Source organism: Armigeres subalbatus, chromosome 2, assembly GCF_024139115.2.
Source record: "Armigeres subalbatus isolate Guangzhou_Male chromosome 2, GZ_Asu_2, whole genome shotgun sequence".
In the NCBI taxonomy this organism is placed as follows: Eukaryota; Metazoa; Arthropoda; class Insecta; order Diptera; family Culicidae; genus Armigeres; species Armigeres subalbatus.
This window is the reverse complement of record NC_085140.1, coordinates 323,290,969-323,313,573: the sequence shown is the minus strand read 5'-3', so window position 1 is coordinate 323,313,573 and position 22,605 is coordinate 323,290,969. Positions and strand designations below refer to the sequence as shown.

Genomic DNA, 22,605 nt, shown 5'->3' with positions numbered 1-22,605 from the left:
CACAGTCATTCACTACCAAAAATGAATTAATTTTATTTCTACTTTCAACAAATTCTCCTAATTCATCCCATACACTAGGATCTTCTTTGAGAAAATTTGCAGATATTCCAGAAATTTTTAAAAAAAATCATCTTATTTTGAGAAACAAAATCCGAAAACGTACAAGAAGTCAACTTATCGATGGCAGCTAGTAAAGGAGGAGGAGGAGCTAGTAAAGTTCTTCTTCGATTTTGCCTTTTTTAACTCTCGCAAAGGCAGATCCAGGCCTTCCAACTTCCCTTTGCAGAATAAGGAACTGTTTATCCTTATCATTTTTATTCAAATTTAATGCATTTCGTCGAGCAATGTCAAACAATCGATCCATTTTTTTAATGAAACTAAACTCTTGCTCTTTCTGTTTATCTCCCGCGTGAGAAGATTTTTTGATAATTGCTCGCATTTTGTTAGATAATTTTAGGAGCTTAACAACAGCATTGTAGTGTTGCATTAGAGGAATTCTATATTTCTCTCAAAAAAATTGAAGTTCAGTTACTACAGTTTTAGCAGCTGGTTTTATATTCAAGTGTTGATTTTTCATTATAAAACGCATCCGACCGAGCACATCACCGTTTGAAGGCAACTTTACACCTTTAAAACTTTCAATTGGGACAAGTTCCATGCTTAATTCTTCCTTAGATTTTGAATCCATTTTATGTATTCCACTTGCACGATCAAATATCACTTCACAAAAGCAAGAAGCACATTTTTCTTGAAGGACCAGTGGTTTTGGAGATATAACGATTTGAAGAGTGAAAAATTAGTTACTTACGTTATATCGAGGTATACCTGAAGAAATAAAGAGCTTTTATTTGATTTGTTAATACAACAAATAGGCCTAATGATTTGGGAGTTACAATTTTATGAAAAATTAAAATTCCTGAAATCGATTTTTCTGAATACCCATATTGAAATTGGTCACCATAAAGGGGAAATAATAAAATAGGTCCAATATTGTTATATAAGGAACGATCCTACCAAATATAAGGTAATTTTGAGGGATCATATCAATAATGTTGGAACTGGATGGCTGTATATTTTTATTTGAGGCTAACAAAATAAATGGAAGAAGTACTTAATTTATTTCGTGTATTTACATTCACGCTTCGAAAATTGAACTCTAAACTATAGCATAAACCAAACTTGACCAAATTTTGAGTTCTTCAATTTATGTCAATTTTGAGTAATTTTTTTTAGCGTGTTAGCTCGAAGATAAAACGACGCCAGAAAATTGCGAGATTAAACATCGAACAATATCCCGGATGTGTTTTCCTACTAAAAAAAATCCCCCCCCCCCTTATTCACCCCTCCCTCTCTTGCTACACTACTGTACAGAGTACGGAAAGTATTTACCAATCGGATAAAAATTCGCGAGATTGCGTGATAATCATGCATTTAATTTCGCACGGCACCGAATACGCCTGCATCGCCGCCGCAATGGTCAGTGGTACGTTGCTCTCATTTTAAACACCCCTGGGGGACACGCTCGACTTTGGATGCTTATAACTTGGCCAATTTCAAAGGGATTTACATCCGGTCTTCACCAGTCGCTTCCTTATATAAAAAAGGTTCTACATTTTGTCCACAACAGGAATCCGTCGACTACAGCGCCACCTAGAAGCTGAAACGGTTGCGTTTCCCCATACATTTGGATCACTTTTCTCATACAAACTTTGAGCCATTTGCGCACGCCAACCACTGGACCGAATGAGCTGAAATTTTCAGGGGAGCTTCTGGGACCCCCAAACTGTCATTTAAGGGTGCAAGGTTTGAAATTCAGGATTTCATGCATTTTGGGCCAGTCTAATGTAGGATTGAAGCTATTCTATCATTGCAACCAACGCGTCTGGTTTAGGCAATTTACAAATTACGACGATCAATTTTGGCAGCTTCGAAGTCAGCGTAGATTCCATTTACTTCTTCCCCGTTCTTCAGATGATTAATTCAGTTTGAAGCGAAACAGAAGATTAGTTGCCACGAACCTTCCCGGACAGAATCCATGTTTTTCAGTGGAAATGTACAAATTGTATACTTTCTTTCGGGAAAAAACGGTATGTACTCAACCGTCTAAGACGAATTAAGTACTCTCCATTTAATTCCACCAATTAATTTTCGATATCTTTGCAGATACGTATTTCGACCACAGCTGTGTGGTCGTCTACAGTGTCTCGTACTTGACTAGTACTAAGTACTAAGTCGAGTCAAGTACGATACACTGAAGACGACCACACAGTTGTGGTCGAAATACGTTTCTGCAAAGATATCGAAAATTAATTGGTGGAATTAAATGGAGAGTACTTAATTCGTCTTAGACGGTTGAATACATTCCAATAAAAGAACTTTATATATTTTTCTGGTATGTACTCGTTAGTGTTGGTCTCTAGCAATTTGAAGTCAGCGCGATATTCCTCGATACCAATAAGGATAGCATTTATCGCTATTTTGTACATCGGAAACAAAAAAAGTAGCTTTCCATAGTTGTGATTGCAGTTGGCAATTCATCAGCCCCGGTCTTTGAAACGGTTTTTTATCTTTATTTATTGCAGCATTATTATTCAAATTTTGGAATTCACGAGGAGGGGAAAAACGGGACAAATTAAGTATTTGTTAGATAACAACTTGACAGTATAATATAGTCTGAAAAACAATTTATTTATTTATTATCAGACTAAGGCCGGAGTGGCCGGTGCAGTGTTTAAACATCTTCTCCATTCAGTTCGGTCCATGGCTGCACGTCGCCAACCAGGCAGTCTGCGGAGGGTCCGCAAATCGTCCTTTACCTGATCGATCCACCTTGCCCGCTGTGCTCCTTGCTTTCTTGTTCCCGTCGGATTGTTGTCAAGAACCATTTTCACCTGATTACTGTTCGACATTCTGGTTACGTGCCCGGCCCACCACAGTCTTCCGATTTTCGCGGTGTGAACGTGGATGGTTCTCCCAACAGCTAATGCAACTAGTGGTTCATTCGCCTTCTCCACGTACCGTCCGCAGTCCACCATAGATGGTACGCAGCACTTTCCTTGAGCTTAAGCTTGATTGACTGCTCGTAGTTGCTACTCCATTATGACCAGATCAGCTGTTCTTGCACAGGGAACCAACAGATGTTTGCTTGGGACTAGCACACATCTTCAATTTACATATACTGGTGATCTCATTTGTTAGGTCATACTGGCGCCTGCCACGTCAGAATGCAAGTCAATGTAGGGAAGGGGGAGGAAATGATGATGCAATCACCCACCCACTGCAAGCCTAATATACCTCTGCACTTGCCACGAGTTCATGCGGAATTCGTTGGAATTTTTGGATTAGGTTCGAGAGGCAGAGGTCCGTCTTGGTTAACGAGCTGCCAATGTGATAGATAGGAGAAGGCAATTTATGGAATTTCTAATTGAATGCAGGAAACGAGCTCTATAGTTTTTCCAATTCTAGCAGATTACTGTTAGATTACTCAAGTTGAAGGTATAGGAATAGTAATGGAAACGGTATGGCAGTCCATTTCCAGTTCTAGCGAGTGCTAGAACATGAGAAATATAGAGAAAGATACAAAGTAGGATAATGGAACGGACCTGGAATTGAACCCACGACCTCCTGCGTATGAAGCAGAAGCAGTAGCAATATGACTACCAAGCCCGCTCCATAGATGGTACGCAGCACTTTCCTTTCGAAAACTCCCAGTGCGTATTGGTTCTCCACGAGCAGCGTCCAGGTCTCGTGTCCGTAGAAAACTACCGGTCTAATAAGCGTTTTGTAGATAGTCAGTTCGGTACGACGCCGAACTTTATTCGATCGGGCCGTTTTGCGAAGTCCAAAGTACGTACGAATTCCTGCCATGATTCGTCTCCGAATTTCTCTGCTGGTATCGTTATCGGAGGAGCCCCAGTAATCGAATTCTTCAACCACCTCAATTTCGTCACCACCAATACAAACTCGTGATGGGTAGCTTACGTTGTCTTCTCTTGAACCTCTTCCTATCATGTACTTCGTCTTCGACATGTTGATGACTAGTCCAATCCGTTTAGCTTCGCTTTTCAGTCTGATGTAGGCTTCTTCCATCCTCTCAAAGTTACGTGCCATAATATCTATGTGAACTTCGTGACTTCGGACTTCGTGAAAATCGTACCACTTGTGTCAATCTCTGTCCTTCGTATTACTCCCTCCAAAGCGATGTTGAATAGCAGGCATGAAAGGCCATCACCTTGCCGTAACCCTCTGTCCGTTTCTATGAGACTCGAGAATGACCCTGAAACTTAAACTACGCACATCACCCGATCCATCGTCGCCTTGATCAACCGTATCAGTTTATCCGGAAATCCGTTTTCGTGCATTAGCTGCCATAGCTGGTTCCGAACGATTGTATTATATGGCTTTGAAGTCGATAAATAGATGATGTGTGGGCACGTTATATTCGCGGCATTTCTGCAATACCTGATGTGCAGCGAAACCATGATTTGTGGTAGGGCGTTCATCCATAAATCCCGCCTGGTACTACCCCACCAGCTCTCTTGCGATTGGTGTTAGTCAGCGGCATAAAATTTGAGAGAGTACTTTGTAGGCAGCGTTCAGCAATTTGATTGAGCGGTAGTTACTACACTCCAGCTTATCGACCTTTTTGTAGATGGGACACACGACATCTTCCATACACTCCTGCGGCAGAACCCCATCTTCCCAAACCTTGGTAATTACCCAGTGCAGCGCTCTAGCCAGTGCCTCACCACCGTGTTTAAACAGCTCTCCAGGTAGTTGGTCAGCTCCAGGGGCTTTGTTGTTTCTCAGCCGGCCGATCTCCTCCCGGATTTCCTGGGGATTTGCAGCCGGAAGTCGTATGTCCTGCACGCGTGCTCCCATGTTCATCACCATACCGCCACCGTTGTCTGCCACATCGCCGTTCAAGTGATGAACTTTGTAAAAAACTTAAAAATCACTCTAATAAAGTATTTAAAAAAAACACATCGCCGTTCAGGTGCTCTTCGTAGTTATGCCGCTACCTTCGGATCACCTCACGCTCGTTTGTAACAAGGTTACCGTTTATGTCCTTACACATATCGGGCTTTGTCACGTGGCCCTTACGTGATTGGAAGTCTGAAAAACGAAACTGTCCCGTTAAATACGGTCAGCCTAGTTAGGGTCTTCAGAGTTTTTCATCTTCGCCCTTCTATATTTAAGTTAAATTCAGGGTTTCCACACCTACCGAGCTACATAGTTCCTCAACACTCCTTCTTGACTTAAACAATCGCACAAGTGTCAGATACATTAGAAGAAAATAGAGCAAACAGAAAAGGTCGAGATAGTGTTTAAAAGTTGCGTTGGCTGAAACGCAACCAATAAAAAGTAATTATAATGATTATTAGAAATTCGGCGAAGGTGAATTTTGATAGGTTCCTGGGTTCTACAATGTCTGCAATTGAATTCTCGAATGAAGTCGCATATGTATCGGTGCTTCCTGTGCCTAAGTATTCCTTTGTCCGTTAGCAGAAGTTTAAGAAATGGATTCTTCAGTTGCTGAACGTCAATAACGAAAATAATAAAGGGACTACATTTCCATCACCGGCGTTTCAAGGCTTAAGATGTGATACAAGATATCGGGACCGATTTACGATTTGGGCGTTTCTTGTTTTGTAAACAAACATTGGAAGGCGAATTCCTGCTAGAGCAAGCAATTCCTGATTAAATAGCGATATGTATAAGACATAATAAGCTTTCTTCTATCAGGTAAGGGAATTAGTTGCGGAGTAAAATGCTTGAATTCAACGGAATCTACAAAACAATGTTTGTATACAAAATAAGTTGCTCCCAAATAGCAGATCGGTCCCGGTATATTGAAATATTACTCCACTTATTTGGGTACAGCGTCGTTACACCTATGGTTACGTTAGCTGTAGAAGGCCCTATTCGCAGCAGTAATACGTTTTTTTCAATTCTCGGGAAACGTCACATGTAACAAACGTTCCTAGATAAATAAATTCTTCAACAGCTTCAAACACCACTAGGTCTACCTCTGTATCTACTCTATACCATGTACTTTATCTTAATAGAGTCTATACTCTTCAATGGGATAAGAGTGCGTGATAGTGCATTCCCCTGCAATGTTGAACATTCAATACGAAAGAGCATCATCCTGCTTCAATTTACCAAGGTCACAAACGAGGTTTTACACTTTAACTACAATCCGAATATATGATTATTGATTTCGAGCCATCAAGTGTTGTACGCATCAGCCTAATTAGTTTCACCAGAAAGCTGTGTTCCGACATTATCTTCCTTAGTTTATTTCTTTTTGCTGTTTTATTCGTTGCTATGGAAGTTGTACTCCCGGATCTGATCGATCCGTTGTTGATCGGCTCTCATGAAAAACTGCCAGATATTCGCTGGCGAAGGACTTTTAAAGCAACCTCAGTGTATTGAATCAAGTCCATATCATGTTTTGTTATTTAGTTAATAGCTTCTGCCCGAGATATAAGGCCATTAAACTAGGTAGGCCGTTTTAAATCCTCCTATATTTTCTGAATAATGTGGTGGATCGATGTATGTAGTTGCTCACTTTAAAGTTTGAGAAACTGCTTCCCAATATCTTTTTTTTTCCAGCTCATTCATGGCCTACTTAATTACGCCTAGCGTTAGCCTAGCGCTAAGACGCGCGGCTATAAAGCAAGACTGGGTTCAATTCCCGGTGCCGGTCTAGGCAATTTTTGGATTGGAAATTGTCTCGATTTCCCTGGACATAAAAGTATCATCGTGTTAGCCTACACTAACCTAGATGTTTCTCGAACCATTTGTTGGAGGCAGGCAGATTTATCGTTTTCTGTAGAAAGAAGATGTGATATAAGATATCGGGACCGATTTACGATTTGGGCGTTTCTTGTTTTGTAAACAAACATTGGAAGGCGAATTACTGCTAGAGCAAGCAATTCCTGATTAAATAGCGATATGTATAATACATAATAAGCTTTCCTCTATCAGGTAAGGGAATTAGTTTTGGATTAAAATGCTTGAATTCAACGGAATCTACAAAACAATGTTTGTGTACAAAATAATTTGCTCCCAAATAGCAGATCGGTCCCGGTATATTGAAATATTACTCCACTTATTTGGCTACAGCGGCGTTACACCTATGGTTACGTTAGCTGTAGAAGGCCCTATTCGCAGCAGTAATACGTCTTTTCAATTCTCGGGAAACGTCACATGTAACAAACGTTCCAAGATAAATAAATTCTTCAACAGCTTCAAACAACACTATGTCTACCTCTGTATCTACTCTATACCATGTACTTTATCTTACAAGAGTCTATACTTTTCAATGGGATAAAAGTACGTGATAGTGCATTCCCCTGCAATGTTGAACATTCAATACGAAAGCGCATCTTCCTGCTTCAATTTACTAAGGTCACAAACGAGGTTTTACACTTCAATTACAAACCGAATACTTGATTTCGAGCCATCAAGTATTGTACGTATCAGCCTAATCAGTTTCGCCGGAAATTCATGTTCCGACATTATCTTCCAAAGCTTATTTCTTTTTGTTGTTTCATTCGTTGCTATGAAAGTTGTTCTCCCGGATCTGATCGATCCGTTGTTGATCGGCCCTCATGAAAAACTGCCAGATATTCGCTGGCGAAGGACTTTTAAAGCAACCTCAGTGTATTGAATCCAGTCCATATCATGTTTTGTTATTCAGTTAATAGCTTCTGCCCGAGTTATGAGGCCATTACACCAGGTAGGCAGTTTTAAATCCTCCTATATTTTCTGAATAATGTGGTGGATCGATTTATGCAGTTGCTCACTTCCAAGTTTGAGAAACTGCTTCCCAATATCTTTATTATTTTTCAGCTCATTCATGGCCTACTTAAATACGTCTGGCGTTAGCCTAGCGCTAAGACGCGCGGCTATAAAGCAAGACTGGGTTCAATTCCCGGTGCCGGTCTAGGCAATTTTCGGATTGGAAATTTCCCTGGGCCTAAAAGTATCTTCGTGTTAGCCTACACTAACCCAGGTGTTTCTCGATCCATTTGTTGGAGGCAGGCGGATTTATCGTTTTCTGTAGAAAGAAGTTATCTACAGCTGTCAGCCATAGTAACATTGTACAATCAAAAGTCATATAATTGAAATCTCAATACTATCACAGTTTTCTAACCATTTGTATGACTCGTCTAACGTAGTAAAATACTCCCTCGAAGGCCATGATACAGAAGAGTTCTACTTCGAATCTTGTTTGCCCAGTTTGAGATTCCCTGTTTTAAGCCATTTGTTATGTTAAACCCAACCATCTTTTCCACTAGCCTATTAGCTTAGCATGTTATTAGCCGGTCAGTGTAGTGTGATTGCCTAGTTAGAGGCGCCCAATTTTGTTTGTCATTCGCGACTACCGACAGTCGAATTAACATACTTTGTTTTTACTTTCAATCATGTGCGAATGCATTCATCCAACCGCAACAACAACAATCACAAACACCAATAACCAATACCACCACACATCAAATCAACCAAGATACCAGCATACGGTAAATCATCAGCATTACTAGGCTACTAAAAGACTTTGAATCACATCTGTCGCACATTCACGCGTTCAAGCTCGTACCACGACATCTCCGAGGATACTAAATTAACGTTCGACCATATAGCTTCGACTAGCTCATCACTGAGCGAGCTGCATCACTTCCTCCACACATTGCTGCAGAAAAGGTAAATGTTTGTACAGTTATTGGTAAAGTGCATGCAAGATGGGATGAAACGCTCTCCGTGAGCGGCAATCACGTGGGAGAATACATTTGGATCGAGTAATAGACCTTTCCCCGAGTTAATATTCGGATAATCATCATGTTGTTCATTTTCGATTGAGCAAAAACAAAATTGAAACCTCCATCAATATTATTAGAAATTTAAAAGGAAGGTCTTGATTCCAATATAAAACCCAAAAATATAGCATATTGAGAGTTTGGCTGTTTGTAAATAACGAACGACCGTTCGAGATTCGTTTCAACGTTTCATCAAATTGTTGTTGCCTTCTTCAGGGGAATAATCATAAATATCGTTCTATGTCTCCGAACCTCAAACTGTCGTTCTAAAATCTACAGACTGAAAAACCCAAACCTTCAAAATAATATACAAATAATCAAAGCGTGAGGATCATTATTCCCGAAAGGAAGAAGACGACTTAGCGACAAATACCAATGAGACCATGGCAAATCTTTCTCCATACGACGCCATGTTAATGTGTCTACAAAGTGTTACATGATGTTGATTATGATATTTAGTACCAGAAAATATGAATTTAAAGAATTAGGATATCACCGTTTTTTTTTTAGATTTGTGACATCATCGTTTTGAAACTAACTTCCTGATTACAAATCATATTTTGAAACTGTATTAACCGTGAACCACTGCCAATCATTTTTAAGACATGGACTGTTAGCTCAATGAAGTTCGAAACAGAAACAAAACAATCACCATAGAGAAAAACACATTAAAGTACAATATACCAAATTAGCGTAATGGATTTTGACATTGATTTTTGGACGTTAGTTGAACAAAATATGCTGAATAGTAAGAGTATTAGCCGTTTAAAAATTCAAGGTCAATCACAATTACTATTTGAAAAAAGTTCCCAGAACTGTTTAGATATGTCACAATCTATTAGCGATAACTGAAAAAATGATTGGATGGGATTCCCCCAAATATGTGAGGTGGCCATGTGCGCATTCTGTTTCTGTAAAGTTTGTACATAAACTTCCTGGTAGCTTAAAAGATCATTGGTAAGAAATCCATTACTCATTTACTGATTTGATGTTCTCTTTCACCGTGGGAAAGGTCTATTACTCCATTGAACAACTACAAAACTACCACAATCGCCGGTACCGAAATCTCTAATAACAGAAATGTGAGTGCAACAAAGTTTGTTCCAACGAGTGCAACGCACAGGAGAATAATATTTGCAAAACGTTTCGATCTTCTTCTACTTTTCACAACAGATAACAAAACCTGCCGATATTGCTGCTGCCAACGGCAACGGCAGACATCCTTCAACTAATGACGAAATGATTGAGATTGAATTGTGAAAATTGAAAACACCAATGGAACGGAGCTGAGCGTAAATAGCAAAAGAGAGTGCAGCGTGCGACGATATCTCAATTAGAGACTAGCTAATACTACTTAGTAACTACTGTGAGAGTGCTCCATGTACGTGACCGCGCTGTTGTCTTTTGAGTCTATTTGCAGATTCAATAGCGAGCCTGTCACCGCGACGTGGAGTGCGGTAAAAAATGAGATAACCTAAAAACTGTAAATACTAGCGAAAAGATAATAAATTTAAAACGAGAAATGGTGAGATGCGATATTTGTTGAAAGAAATTTCCATTCACGTTAATCCTATGTTGTCAGAATGAATAACAATGGAACTTGTTTGATATGCAAGTACTGATAACAATTAAACGAGACATGCGATTTAATGCAAATCAGAGAATAAGATACACATTAGACCTAGTCATTGTCTGGAATGATATTTACATTATACATCCATTGCCATTTCCGATAAAGTATATAAATCGAAAACTTTGGAGATGGCTGATCTTCCATTGGCCATAATGTCTGCACACACCATTTTGTACATGTAGGGGTCAATTATTTTGGTCCAATAGAGATAAATGTGGGTCGAAAGGTCGAGCAAAGATGAGGGGTTCTACTGACTTGTTTGACACGAATAGGTACATCGGTTAGCTTCTACAGCAATAGATAGGGACAAACATTTTGTGGGTGCCAACCGAGCGCTGCAGGAACTCTGCCAGGTGGTCTACCGTAATCAGCTGATGCGGGTGTTGTTCGTCACGTCGCCCCACACAGGACGGGATTGGTAGTCGCTTCATACGGACAGTCAAACAGAACCTGGCCGAAGTCCTGAAAGCACGGCAACCGAGGAATTGAGAAATGCTCTGACAGAGATAGAAGGTGTGCCAAACACGCGTCTTCTTAGGTGCTAATCTTAGCAGCACCAGCCCAGACGCGCAACCATATTCTGCTGGGCTCTTCGTATGGCTTGAAGCCGTTGACGTTCATGGGCGAGGACACTGCGGTATTGTGACGAAAACATCAGGCATCTTTTTTTAGAAGCGCTGGTTTCGGGAGTATTTTCCAGACATAACGAGGCGTACGAAGTGGCACAAAAAGCTGAAACATCTTTTTTTTTTTATCTATTGTGTTTATTTGACAGGCTCAGGCGTGTATAACACTTAACGGAGCCGAGACTTTATGATATTTACAATCGATATCATCTCATTATCAACAGTTAGTAAGGGGAAAGGGTATAGACCAAGATACTCGCGACTCAAGGTTAGATTGCTTAATTTGAGGACGGACTAGGTTGGGATTTAGGTTTGAGGTATTTCAGCTGCTCATCCGGGTATTTGACGTCAATAACGGTATGGCGTAGCGTCGGGTTCGAGTTGTGGTTCGTCAGGGAGCATCTTCCGGATGGCCATAGCTTCGTATTACACAGAACAATAAGACAAAAACAAAACGAGAAAGAAAAAAAGATAGGGGAATTAGACTTTTATGTCAGACGAGCAAAGAAAGGCATAGATGGCCTGCATATAAACCACATCGCGATCCCCCAAAACACCTCTTACTTCCCTGTAGGGTTGTTTACCTCGGGCCACAAGGGTATCCAATAGTTGCTCTCTGGAGGCGTCGTTTTCCGAGCAATACCAAACTACGTGATCGATGTCATCGTAACCGGCTCCGCACCTACATAGGTTGCTATCAACCAGGTTTATTCTATAGAGGTGTGCGTTTAGTGAATAGTGATTGGACATAAGTCTCGACATCGTGCGAATGAAGCCTCGGCTTAAGTCCTCACCTCTGAACCACGCTCGCGCAGAAACTTTAGGAACTATGGAAAAGAGCCACCGTCCAAGTTCATTGTGTGACCAAATCATTTGCCAATTTTGAAGAGTACTCTGACGGACTAATGGGAAAAACTCGTTGTTCGAGATTTGTCTATCATAAACTTCACCTTCCTGTGCGCCCACCTTTGCTAGCGAGTCCGCCTTCTCATTGCCATAGATTAGGCAATGGGATGGGACCCATACAAAGGTAATCTTAAATGATCTTTCGACCAAATCACGCATCTGCTCTCTTACAGTTGTAAGAAAGTAAGATGCGTGCTTAACAGGTTTCATCGACCGGAGTGCCTCGATAGAACTAAGACTATCCGAGAAGATGAAATAATGGTCTACGGGCTGATCGGAAATTATCCCCAAAGCGAAATTAATTGCTGCCAGCTCAGCAAAATAAACCGAACAAAGTTCTTGAAGTTTTCGGAAGGTGGTTGAATTTACGTTGAAAACACCGAAGCCAGTGGATCCGTTAATGCGAGAACCATCAGTGAAATATCTGTTATTGCAATTGACATGTTCATATTTTTCAGAAAAAAATGGAAGGGATAGATATTTGTCGAAGATGATCTGGTATTCCTTGAATAGCGTGTTTCATGGACAGATCGTATTCAATTGAGGAACTGTCGTTGACGAAGTGAACTCGAGGTGGATTATAACATGGAAGACAGAGATCTGTCGATATGTAGTTGAGATAGACTCGCAGGTATCTTGAATGATGAGCCAGTTCAAGCATATTATCGAAGTTTTCTAATACAAGTGTGTTACTTGTTCCACATTTGATCAGTATTCTAAGTGAGAGTTTCCCAGTAACGGTGCTTTAAAGGAGTGACTCCAGCAAGCACCTCCAGGCTCATGTTATGCGTTGAATGCATACAGCCAAGGGCAATACGCAAACAACGATATTGAATTCGTTCCAATTTGATTAGGTGGCACTCAGCTGCTGAGAGGAAGCAGAAAGAGCCATACTCTAAAACAGAGAGAATAGTCGTTTTATATAGTTTGATGAGGTCTTCCGGGTGAGCGTCCCACCATGTTCCGGAGATAGAACGGAGAAAATGGATCCTTTTTCGGCATTTCTCTAACAAATAATCAATATGGGTCTTCCAGGTACACTTAGAATCAAACCAGACCCCAAGGTATTTAGAAGATAAAGATTGGTTTATGTCATCTTTCAACAGCTTTAGTTTCAGTTGAGCAGGGTACCGCTTCTTAGTAAACACAACCAATTGAGTTTTTGCGGAGAGAACTCGATCGCTAAATGTCTGGCCCAAACAGTCAGGTTATTTAGGAATTTTGCAATGGTCTTTGCAGGACTTCTGCACATGAATCTCTTTAGGGAGATCACGGCATCATCTGCAAGTTGTCTAAGCGTGCATTGTCCTTCCAAACAATTGTCAATATCTTTAACATAGAAATTGTAAAGCAGGGACTTAAACATGAACCTTGGGGAAGGCCCATGTAGCTATTTCTGGAAGTTGTCAGAGTGCCGAGAGTAAAGTTCATGTGTTTTACTGACAACAAATTGTACAAGAAATTATTCAAAATAACGGGTAATCCACTACTGTGCAGATTTTCCGACAGTACTTCTATGGAAACAGAATCAAAAGCGCCCTTAATATCCAAGAAAACTGAAGCCAGTTGCTCCTTGTGCGCATAGGCCAGCTGTATATCTGAAGAGAGCAACGCTAGACAGTCATTTGTTCCTTTATCCTTTCGAAACCCGAATTGAGTATGTGACAGTAATGCATTTTGCTCGACCCAATGGTCAATTCTTGAAAGGATCATTTTCTCCAATAATTTTCTTATGCAGGATAGCATGGCAAACGGTCGGTATGAATTGTGATTAGACGCTAGTTTCAGGCTTTTTGAATAGCTATTACTTTGACCTGGCGCCATTCTGGTGGTACGATGTTGTACTCCATGAAACAGTTGTACAGGTCAAGTAATCGTCTTTAGCGATATCTGGGAGGTTTTTAGAAGATTGAATTTGATATTATCGCATCCCGGGGATGAATTGTTTGATGAAAGAAGAGACATAGATAGTTCCAGCATTGAGAATGGTCCACCCAAAGAACCGGGATCAAGCGTAGATTCTCGAAATAGCGGTTCAGCTGGTACGGAATCTGGACAGACCTTTTGCGAAGTTGAATATCCATCGATTGGAATATTCTTCACTCTCGTTGGTGGAAATGCGGTTCCGCATGTTGCGGGCCGTTTTCCAAAGTGTTGTCGTTGAGGTTTCTCGTGTCTCTCGACAAAACGTCGCCAGTAGCTACGTTTTTTACCCTTGAGAAGATTTTTGAGCTTTCTTTCAAGCCTCAAATACTCTTCGAAAAGCTCAGACCTTCCGTGTTTACGGAAAGCCTTGAAGGCAACAGATTTCTCGGAATACAACTTAGTACATTCATCATCCCATCTAGGAGTGGCTGGTCTTCTTATGACAGATGTACTTGGAACGCGTCGTTTCTGATCTTCCAGTGCGCTTTTATGATTCAATTCGGTAAGGAATCGATACTCATCCAGTGGAGGAAGAATATCAGTTGATTCAATATCAATGTTTACCGCCGATGCAATTTTTGCCAGTCAATGTTTTTCGTGAGGTCGAAAGGAACATTAACTGGCACTGATCGTTGATAGCCGCTTTTGATTGTGGTGACTATCGGCATGTGGTCACTACCATGGGGATCTTGGATTACCTTCCACGTGGAATCTAATGATAGTGAATTAGAGCATAAAGACAGATCTATTCGACTTTCCTGACCTTGAGGTCCTATTCGAGTTACTTCGCCTGTGTTCAAAATATTCAAGTTGAAATCGTCGCACAAATCATAGAAAATAGGCGCTCTGTTATCGTCTCTAGTTTCGCCCCATGCAATTCATGTCACCCAGTATTAAAACTAAGGATGATAAAAGAGAGACTGCGCTCCAAAGATGCCGACGATTAAGTGAGGCATTTTAGGGAATATACACTGAAGCTATGCAAAGGTCTTTATTCTTTACATTTACTTGGCAAGCGACGATTTCTAAACCATTAACAGTCGGAATGGGAATTTTGTAGAAAGTGTGACATTTTTTGATTCCCAAAAGAACGCCACCATAATGATCATTCCGATCTTGGCGAATAATGTTAAAATCGTGGAAGTTGATTTCATCTTCAGAAGAAAGCCATGTTTCACAGAGTGCAAATATATCGCAATCGGAGTTGCGAATTAAAAACTTAAACACGTCCAATTTATGTTTCAGACTATGACAGTTCCACTGCAGCACAGTGATTGTATCTTGTATGGCTGTATTATCCATCGAAAGATACAAGTCCTGCAAGAAGGAGCCATGAAACAGTCAATTGCTTCAGATAACTTTCAACTGTTGGAATAAAGAGGTCAATGATTGGCCTCAATGAATTCGGAATATTGAACAAGTTCAAAATACGATCCACAAGATCCTTAAAGGATATCAATCCTCGCTTGGACGAGATTCTTTTCTTAGAAGTGCGAGTAGCAGTTTTCTGCTCAGAGATATTCCTTGACTGATGTTTCTTTGTAACATCAGTTTTAGGCAATGGCGGGAATGTCTTACTGCAACATGGGTCAAAAGGAGCAGTATAGACAGGCTGCTTCGGAATTTTAAATAATCCCCCATTACCATCAGATTTCGGCAAGCTTCTAGGGATGATTTTTGTTTTCTTACGGCGCAATCCTGGGAAAGACAGTTTCTTCCTCTTTTCGGGTACGTGTACCTCCGCAGAACCATCCATATCAGCTACGTCAGAGTCCGATTCGTCTATGGAAATGACATCATAAAAATCACTTACTTGAACGGCAGCTGAAATAGCAGCCGTTGCGTTGGCAGTTGCGGATGTGTCTTGCGACTTCACCATTTCTGCATACGACTGCTTAGAGCGCTGTACTAATGAACGCTTAACTTTTGGGTGCGCTTTTGTACACCGGACATTCTTGCAGAACCATGGGGAGGGTCCATGCCACAATAAGCGCACTTTGTAACTTGTTGTTGGCAGGACTCCTCCCTATGCCTTTCAAAACATTTGCCACAACGGGGCTTGTTGTCGCAAAACTCGGCAGTGTGCCCCAACTGTTTGCAGTTGGTACAATTGAAAACTCTGGGTACAAAAAGACGCACCGGAAACAACATATTTTCGATATCTACATATTTTTGGGAGTATCGAACCGGCAAACGTTACCCGTAGCGAACCTGACTTCGAATATACTTTTTACCATCTACCATGGCTGCTGAATGCAATTCCTTGCAGTCCAGAATATCCACGGTAGATTGCAGGGCATTCTTTAAACGGCCTTTTCCTGCAAGCACATCCTTACAAGTCAGGCTCGCTGCGTTAATTACGCCTTCAATCTCGACCTCCGCGAGGGCACATAAACCAAATATTCCACATTATAGTTCTGGTCTTTTTGCGATAGCATTTGCATCCTGGTATGTAGGTGCGGTTACACGTAGTTTGTTCCGATTGATCTGATGAAAATCAGTTTTCGGAAAACGACGCGTCAAATCACGTTTGATTCCTAGGAAATCAATACTTTTCACTTTCTGCCGAAAGTAAACAACCCAAGGCCCAGGCGAAGAAGCCTGGTAGAATCGCGTGCGAACGACATTGTCTTTGGGAGGCGTCTCGCCTCCGTTTTCTTCGTCCATGAAATGTAATACAAAATCCCCAAAAAAAAAATAGAAGATAAAAAAAATAATACTAATAGGTTTTAATTATAATAATAACAAAACAAACACAAACACAAAAAAAAGAAGAAAAAAAAATCAAAGTTTTTAATAATAATTCAGGCAACTATTTTTGCGTTTCGTCCCACTCTAATGCAACGGTGCCACCCTTGCCTAACGACAGGCAGAGCTCACAAAAGCTTCACCACTGGTGCGTGGATGAAAGTTAAAACGAATTCAAAGAGACAATGGGATACAATCTTTTTACTTAGCCTGTTTGCTGCCTACCCGAGTAGGTAGCGTTGTCGATGACGACCTGATGCTGATTGATACTGATCGTCGTCGCAGCACTTGATGAAAAAAAAAACCAAACTAACGAGACTGCAATAGCATCGCTAGAACAGCTCGCTTCCTTAACTAGTCGGCTGGATAAATCACCTTGTAACTAGCTTTACACTCGCGTAGGCAACTCAACGATATAAAAACAACCCGCCGAATACTAAACGGGGGAAAAAAACTCTAGCGGTATAAAGCGCGTCACGTGATGAGACACGGGAGTAAAATACGTCCGGCTCGTCCAGAAACACGACAAGGAATGTCATCTGAAACATCTTCTGGACGGTGGTGACATCGTACTCATCGTGGACCATTTTATTATTACTATTTCTAAGACTAAGTGGCCTGAGTGACCTGTGCAGAATTAAAATTCTTCACTATTCAACTTGGTCCCTGGCAGCCATGAACATCGCCAGCTTCGCAGCCCGTCGCCAGCCCGCAGTCTACGGAGGGTCCGCAAATCGTCTTCCACCTGATCAATCCACCTTTAGTCTGATGTAGGCTTCTACTATCTTCTCAAAGTTACGCGCCATAATATCAATGTCGTCGGCAAGACCAAATAGCTGAACAGACTCCGTGAAAATTGTGTCAATCCCTGCCATCCGTATTACTCCCACCATGTTGGATAGCAGGCACGAACGACCATCACCCTGTCATACCCCTCTGCGCGTTCCAAATAGACTCGAGAATGCTCCTGAAACTCGAACTACGCACGTCACCCGATCCATAGTCGTCTGATCAACCGTATCAGTTTATCCGGTCTGTGGTAGAGCGTTCGCCCATGAATTCCGCCTGATACTGCCCCACGAACTCTCTTGCAATTGTTGTTAGTCGACGGCATACAATTTGGGAGAGTACATTGTAGGCAACGTTCAACAATGTGCTTTCGCGGTAGTTGCTACAATCCTGCTACTCGCCCTTTTTGTACATGGGACACACGACACCTTCCATCCACTCCTGCGGCAGAACCTCCTCCGAAATCTTGGTAATTACCTAGTGCATCACCACCGTATTTAAATAACTCTCCTGATAGTTCATCAAGCCCAGGGGCTTCTCACAGTTTAGGTGGGTGAAGCAAAAACTTTCATCTTTTCACTACACACTGTTTTATTACGTCATTTTCACGAACGAAATACAAAAATTCAGAAAGTGTTTGTTGGGTCTGGAAGCGCATTTTTTGATAAAAAAAAGTTTGACGATTATTTCCTCTAAAAGTGATTTTTCCACCAGAATGAAAAGGGCACGTGATATATCGTAGTGTGCCGCGGTTGAGACCGAATGTCTTATTTTCTCGCTGCGCGTTTTCCCCCTGAATTTTAAAATTTATACGATTTTTGCGACGGGTCATAGATGTTTTGAATTTAGTGCAGTTCTAGACAAAAGGATACCGTAGTATAATGTAGTGTCAAACTCAGTGCCGTAAGTGCCAAAAGTGGGGTCACGGAACCAAACATGGATGTTAAATGCATGATTTGGGGTGGAACCTCTCACGACAAGCACGCATGTCCTGTGAGAGAAGATTCCAATAAATTTAAATGTGCAAATTGTGGGGGTAATCATAAATCCAATTTCTGGGAATGCCCTTCACGCAAAAAAGTTTTGAATTCCCGTGCAAAATTGATGACGGGGAATTCCAATCGGATGATTGATGCAATGTTCAAAGCAAATACCATACCTGAAGCTGTTCAGGTTGGTATAAAGTACACATAAAAAATTGTTATCGGACTCCGTTTTAATGGATCCAAATAATTGTGTGAAAGTTCTAAATTGGAATGCCCGCTCTCTAAAGGGTAAGGAAGATGAATTATTCAACTTCCTTTCAGTTCATAATGTGCATGTTGCCATTATAACTGAAACGTATTTAAAACCAGGACTCTCCATTAAAAGAGATCCAAACTATTTTATCTACAGAAATGATCGTCTTGACAGCGCCTGTGGTGGGGTCGCCATCGTCATTAATAGACGTATCAAACATAAATTATTTTCTTCGTTCGAAACCAAAGTTTTTGAAACCTTGGGAGTTTCTGTTGAAACAAATTTAGGACAATTTTCCTTCATTGCAGCCTACTTGCCTTTTCAATGCAATGGGCAACAAAAGAATTTGTGAGCCTTGATTATGATGATTCCCTGATTCCCGAATCCTAATCCCCATCCATCCTTAAACATTGTAAACCTAACCTCGAGTCACCACGAGTACGTTGGCTTATTTCCCTTTCTTACTAATTTAATAATAAGATTATGTCGATTGTACATATCACAAAGAAACGTGGCTCCGTAAAGTGTTATACACGCCTGAGCCTACCAAATAAACGAACTTGGAAAAAAAAAGAATTAGTTGAAAGCTGATCTTCAAATTCTAACTCGCAACAAATCTAAATTCTTCATAATTGGTGACTTCAATGTCAAACACCGTTCATGGAATAATGCTCAAAGCAACTCCAACGCTATAATATTATTTAAAGATTGTTCTGCGGGATATTATACTATTCAATATCCCAATGGCCCTACTTGTTTTTCTTCCAGAAATCCTTCTACAATTGATTTAGGTTTAACGGATTCAAGTCAGCTGTGTGGCCAATTGGTAACTCATGCTGACTTTGACTCTGATCACCTTCCTGTGACGTTTGAAATCTCACAAGAAGCCATTTATAATCCAATCAGCTCTACTTTTAATTATCATAGAGCTGATTGGGATTTATATAAATCGATAGGAATTTTGATGTTAATATTTCTTTGGATACCAAAAGTGATATTGACAATGCGCTCGTATCTTTGACAAATTTAATTGTTTAATTGTAATTTCTAAATGTGAAATTAAATTCAACTCCATTGTTATTGACGACGATCTTCAGCTACTGATCCGTCTTAAACATGTGAGGCGAAGGCAATACCAAAGAACTCGCGATCCACGATCGCTTTGATCGCTTTGAAAGTTATTTGGCGAGATTTGCAAAATGAAATTAAAAAACGTTTCGCTATTCTGAGAAACACCATCTTTGAGAATAATGTTTCTTCAATAAGCAAACTGTTTGAAAAGATTATTTTAAATAGAATGATGGTTCATATTAATGACAATTCTATTTTTGCTGATAAGCAATTTGGTTTTCGCCATGGGCATTCAACCACTCATCAGTTATTAAGAATTACGAACTTAATTCGGCTCAACAAATCTGAAGGATATTCGACTGGAGTTGCTCTTCTTGATATAGAGAAAGCATTTGACAGTGTTTGCATGAAGGTTTGATTGTAAAATTGATGAATTTTAATTTTCCTCTATACATTATTAAACTGATCCAAAATTATTTATCAGATCGCTCACTGCAGGTAAACTATCAGAATTCTAAATCTGATAGATTACCTGTTAGAGCTGGTGTTCCCCAAGGCAGCATACTGGGGCCCATATTGCATAACATTTTTACTTCTGACTTACCTGATTTACCACCAGGGTGTCAACAATCTTTGTTTGCAGATGACACAGGTCTCTCAGCCAAAGGGCGAAGCCTTCGTGTCATTTGTAGTAGATTGCAAAAAAGTTTGGATATTTTCTCCACTTACTTGCAAAAATGGGAAATTTCCCCGAATGCTTCCAAAACTCAGCTTAAAATTTCCCCACATAAGCCGAGAGCTTCTTATTTAAAACCTTCTAGCAGACATATTGTCACTATGAATGGGGTTCCAATTAATTGTTCTAGCGAAGCTAAATATTTGGGACTTCTGCTAGATCAAAAATTAACTTTTAAAAATCACATTGAAGGCCTTCAAGCTAAATGTAACAAATATACCTATTAAGTGTCTATATACACTTATAAACAGAAAATCAAAACTTTGTATTAAGAACAAACTTTTGATTTACAAACAAATTTTTAGACCAGCCATGTTGTATGCTGTGCCAATATGGACTAGTTGCTGCAATACCAGAAAGAAGGCACTTCAGAGGATTCAAAATAAAATTTTGAAAATGATTCTGAAGTTGCCTCCGTGGTATAGTACCAATGAACTTCAAAGAATTTCTAATATTGAGACATTGCAACAAGTGTCTAACAGAATAATTTCTAATTTTAGACAAAAATCGTTGCAATCTTCTATTGCAACGATTAGCTGTACAAGGAGTACAAATTAGTATAAATTAGGTTAAGTTTAGTTCAAGTAGAAAACATTGTAATTCCTACATGGTTTAATTCAACCAGAGGAAGTATCCTAACTGCCAGAGGCAATTGAAATGTATTAATAATAACTAAAAGCGTAACATAGCAAATAAGGATGATAGTGTTGAGAAAACACGGAACACCTAGTCTAAGAGATAAATGCATGTATTAGATAGTTAGCAAATAAAATTAATAAAAAAAAAACAAAAAAAAGGGCACGTGGAATCTTCAGCAAAGTTGTGGCAAATACTATTACGAACAGCTTCGCTGAACTTCATGTCTCTATCTCTTATATATCTATAACAAACTTAATAGATGTGAAAAACCCTTTTAAATCATATTTTTTATTCCAACTCTTTCCAATGATTTATTACACTTTCCGTCTCTTCTACAAAATTGATAAACAAAACAAAAAACATGTTTTTGCCGTACAATTTTCCATCTCACATACAACAAAAGTTATCTCTAAATTATCTATATTTTTAGAGGTATAGACTGTTCTATAAATTATAAGAACACTTAGTTTCATAAATAGGGGAAGTTCACCGGTTCTGGCCAACTAAGTGCCTAATTTGGCCAACCCTGGAAAATACATATTTTTCCAAAATGATCAATCAGTTGAAAGCAGCGTTGAGCCGTGATATATCTTTTGTATGAACTAATAAAACCCTCGCGAATTGCTTTATTTTTGGAGTTATTCGCAAAATTGGCCAAATTAGGAACATGGCCAAAACCGGTACAGATTCCCTATTTCAAAATCTTTTCAATTTTTTTTACAAGTTTTTGGCTACGTATGGTTCGGGCCCCCAGGTCCGATTCAACCGCGTGCAGCCAGCGTGTTCTTGGCCTTCCATGGACTCGCCGGCCCCTACCTGGTTCTCTGTTGAATATTGTTTTCGCTATCCTTTCTTCCGACATTCGCACTAAGTGAGCAGCCCTCTGAAGTCTGCCGTATTTTATACGATTCACAATATTTTCTTCTTTATATACTTGATACAGCTCATGATTCATGCGTCTGCGCCACACACCATTTTCTAGTTTCCCTCCGAGTATTATACGCAGCACTTTCCGCTCGAAAGCCCCGAAAGCTCTCCGGTCCGCCTCTTTTAACGTCCATGCTTCATGTCCATAAAGGGCCACTGGTAGAATCAGAGTTTTGTGTAGAGCAAATTTCGTTTCCGTCTGCATGTTGTCACATGTCAAAAGCGTTCCAAGGTAAACAAATTCTTCAACAACTTCAAACACATCCCCATCAAGCACTACCTCTGCACCAACACCACTAGGTCTTCCTCTATATCTACCTGCCACCATGTACTTTTTCTTGGTAGAGTTAATGGTTAAGCCTATCCTCGCCGTCTCCCTCTTTAGTAGGACAAAAGCCTCCACTACTGCGATCGATTCCAATGAGGTCGCTGTCGTCCACAAAGCCCAGGAGCATATACGACCGTGTGATGATAGTGCCGTTCCTCTGCACGCCAGATCTCCTAATAGCTCCCTCGAGTGCAATGTTGCACAATAAATTC

General features: G+C 40.3%; 1 protein-coding gene across 4 annotated transcripts in view; it reads left to right on the top strand.

Annotated features, from left to right (window-relative positions):
• LOC134212690 (ethanolaminephosphotransferase 1) overlaps window positions 1-10,348 on the top strand; it is a 44,046-nt gene extending 33,698 nt beyond the window's left edge. The window contains exons 8-9 of one of the 4 annotated variants that reach the window (XR_009979325.1): window positions 8,519-8,712; window positions 9,999-10,348. Coding sequence is in view for 2 of the 4 variants with exons in the window: in XM_062690766.1 (XP_062546750.1) it covers window positions 9,999-10,085 (87 nt within the window). In the remaining 2 variants the exon portion in view is untranslated. Of the gene's footprint in view, window positions 1-8,518; window positions 8,713-9,837; window positions 9,908-9,998 lie in introns of those variants that run through there. The other 3 variants (XR_009979326.1, XM_062690767.1, XM_062690766.1) reach the window with 3 other exon arrangements.
• Window positions 10,349-22,605: the final 12,257 nt, after the last annotated feature.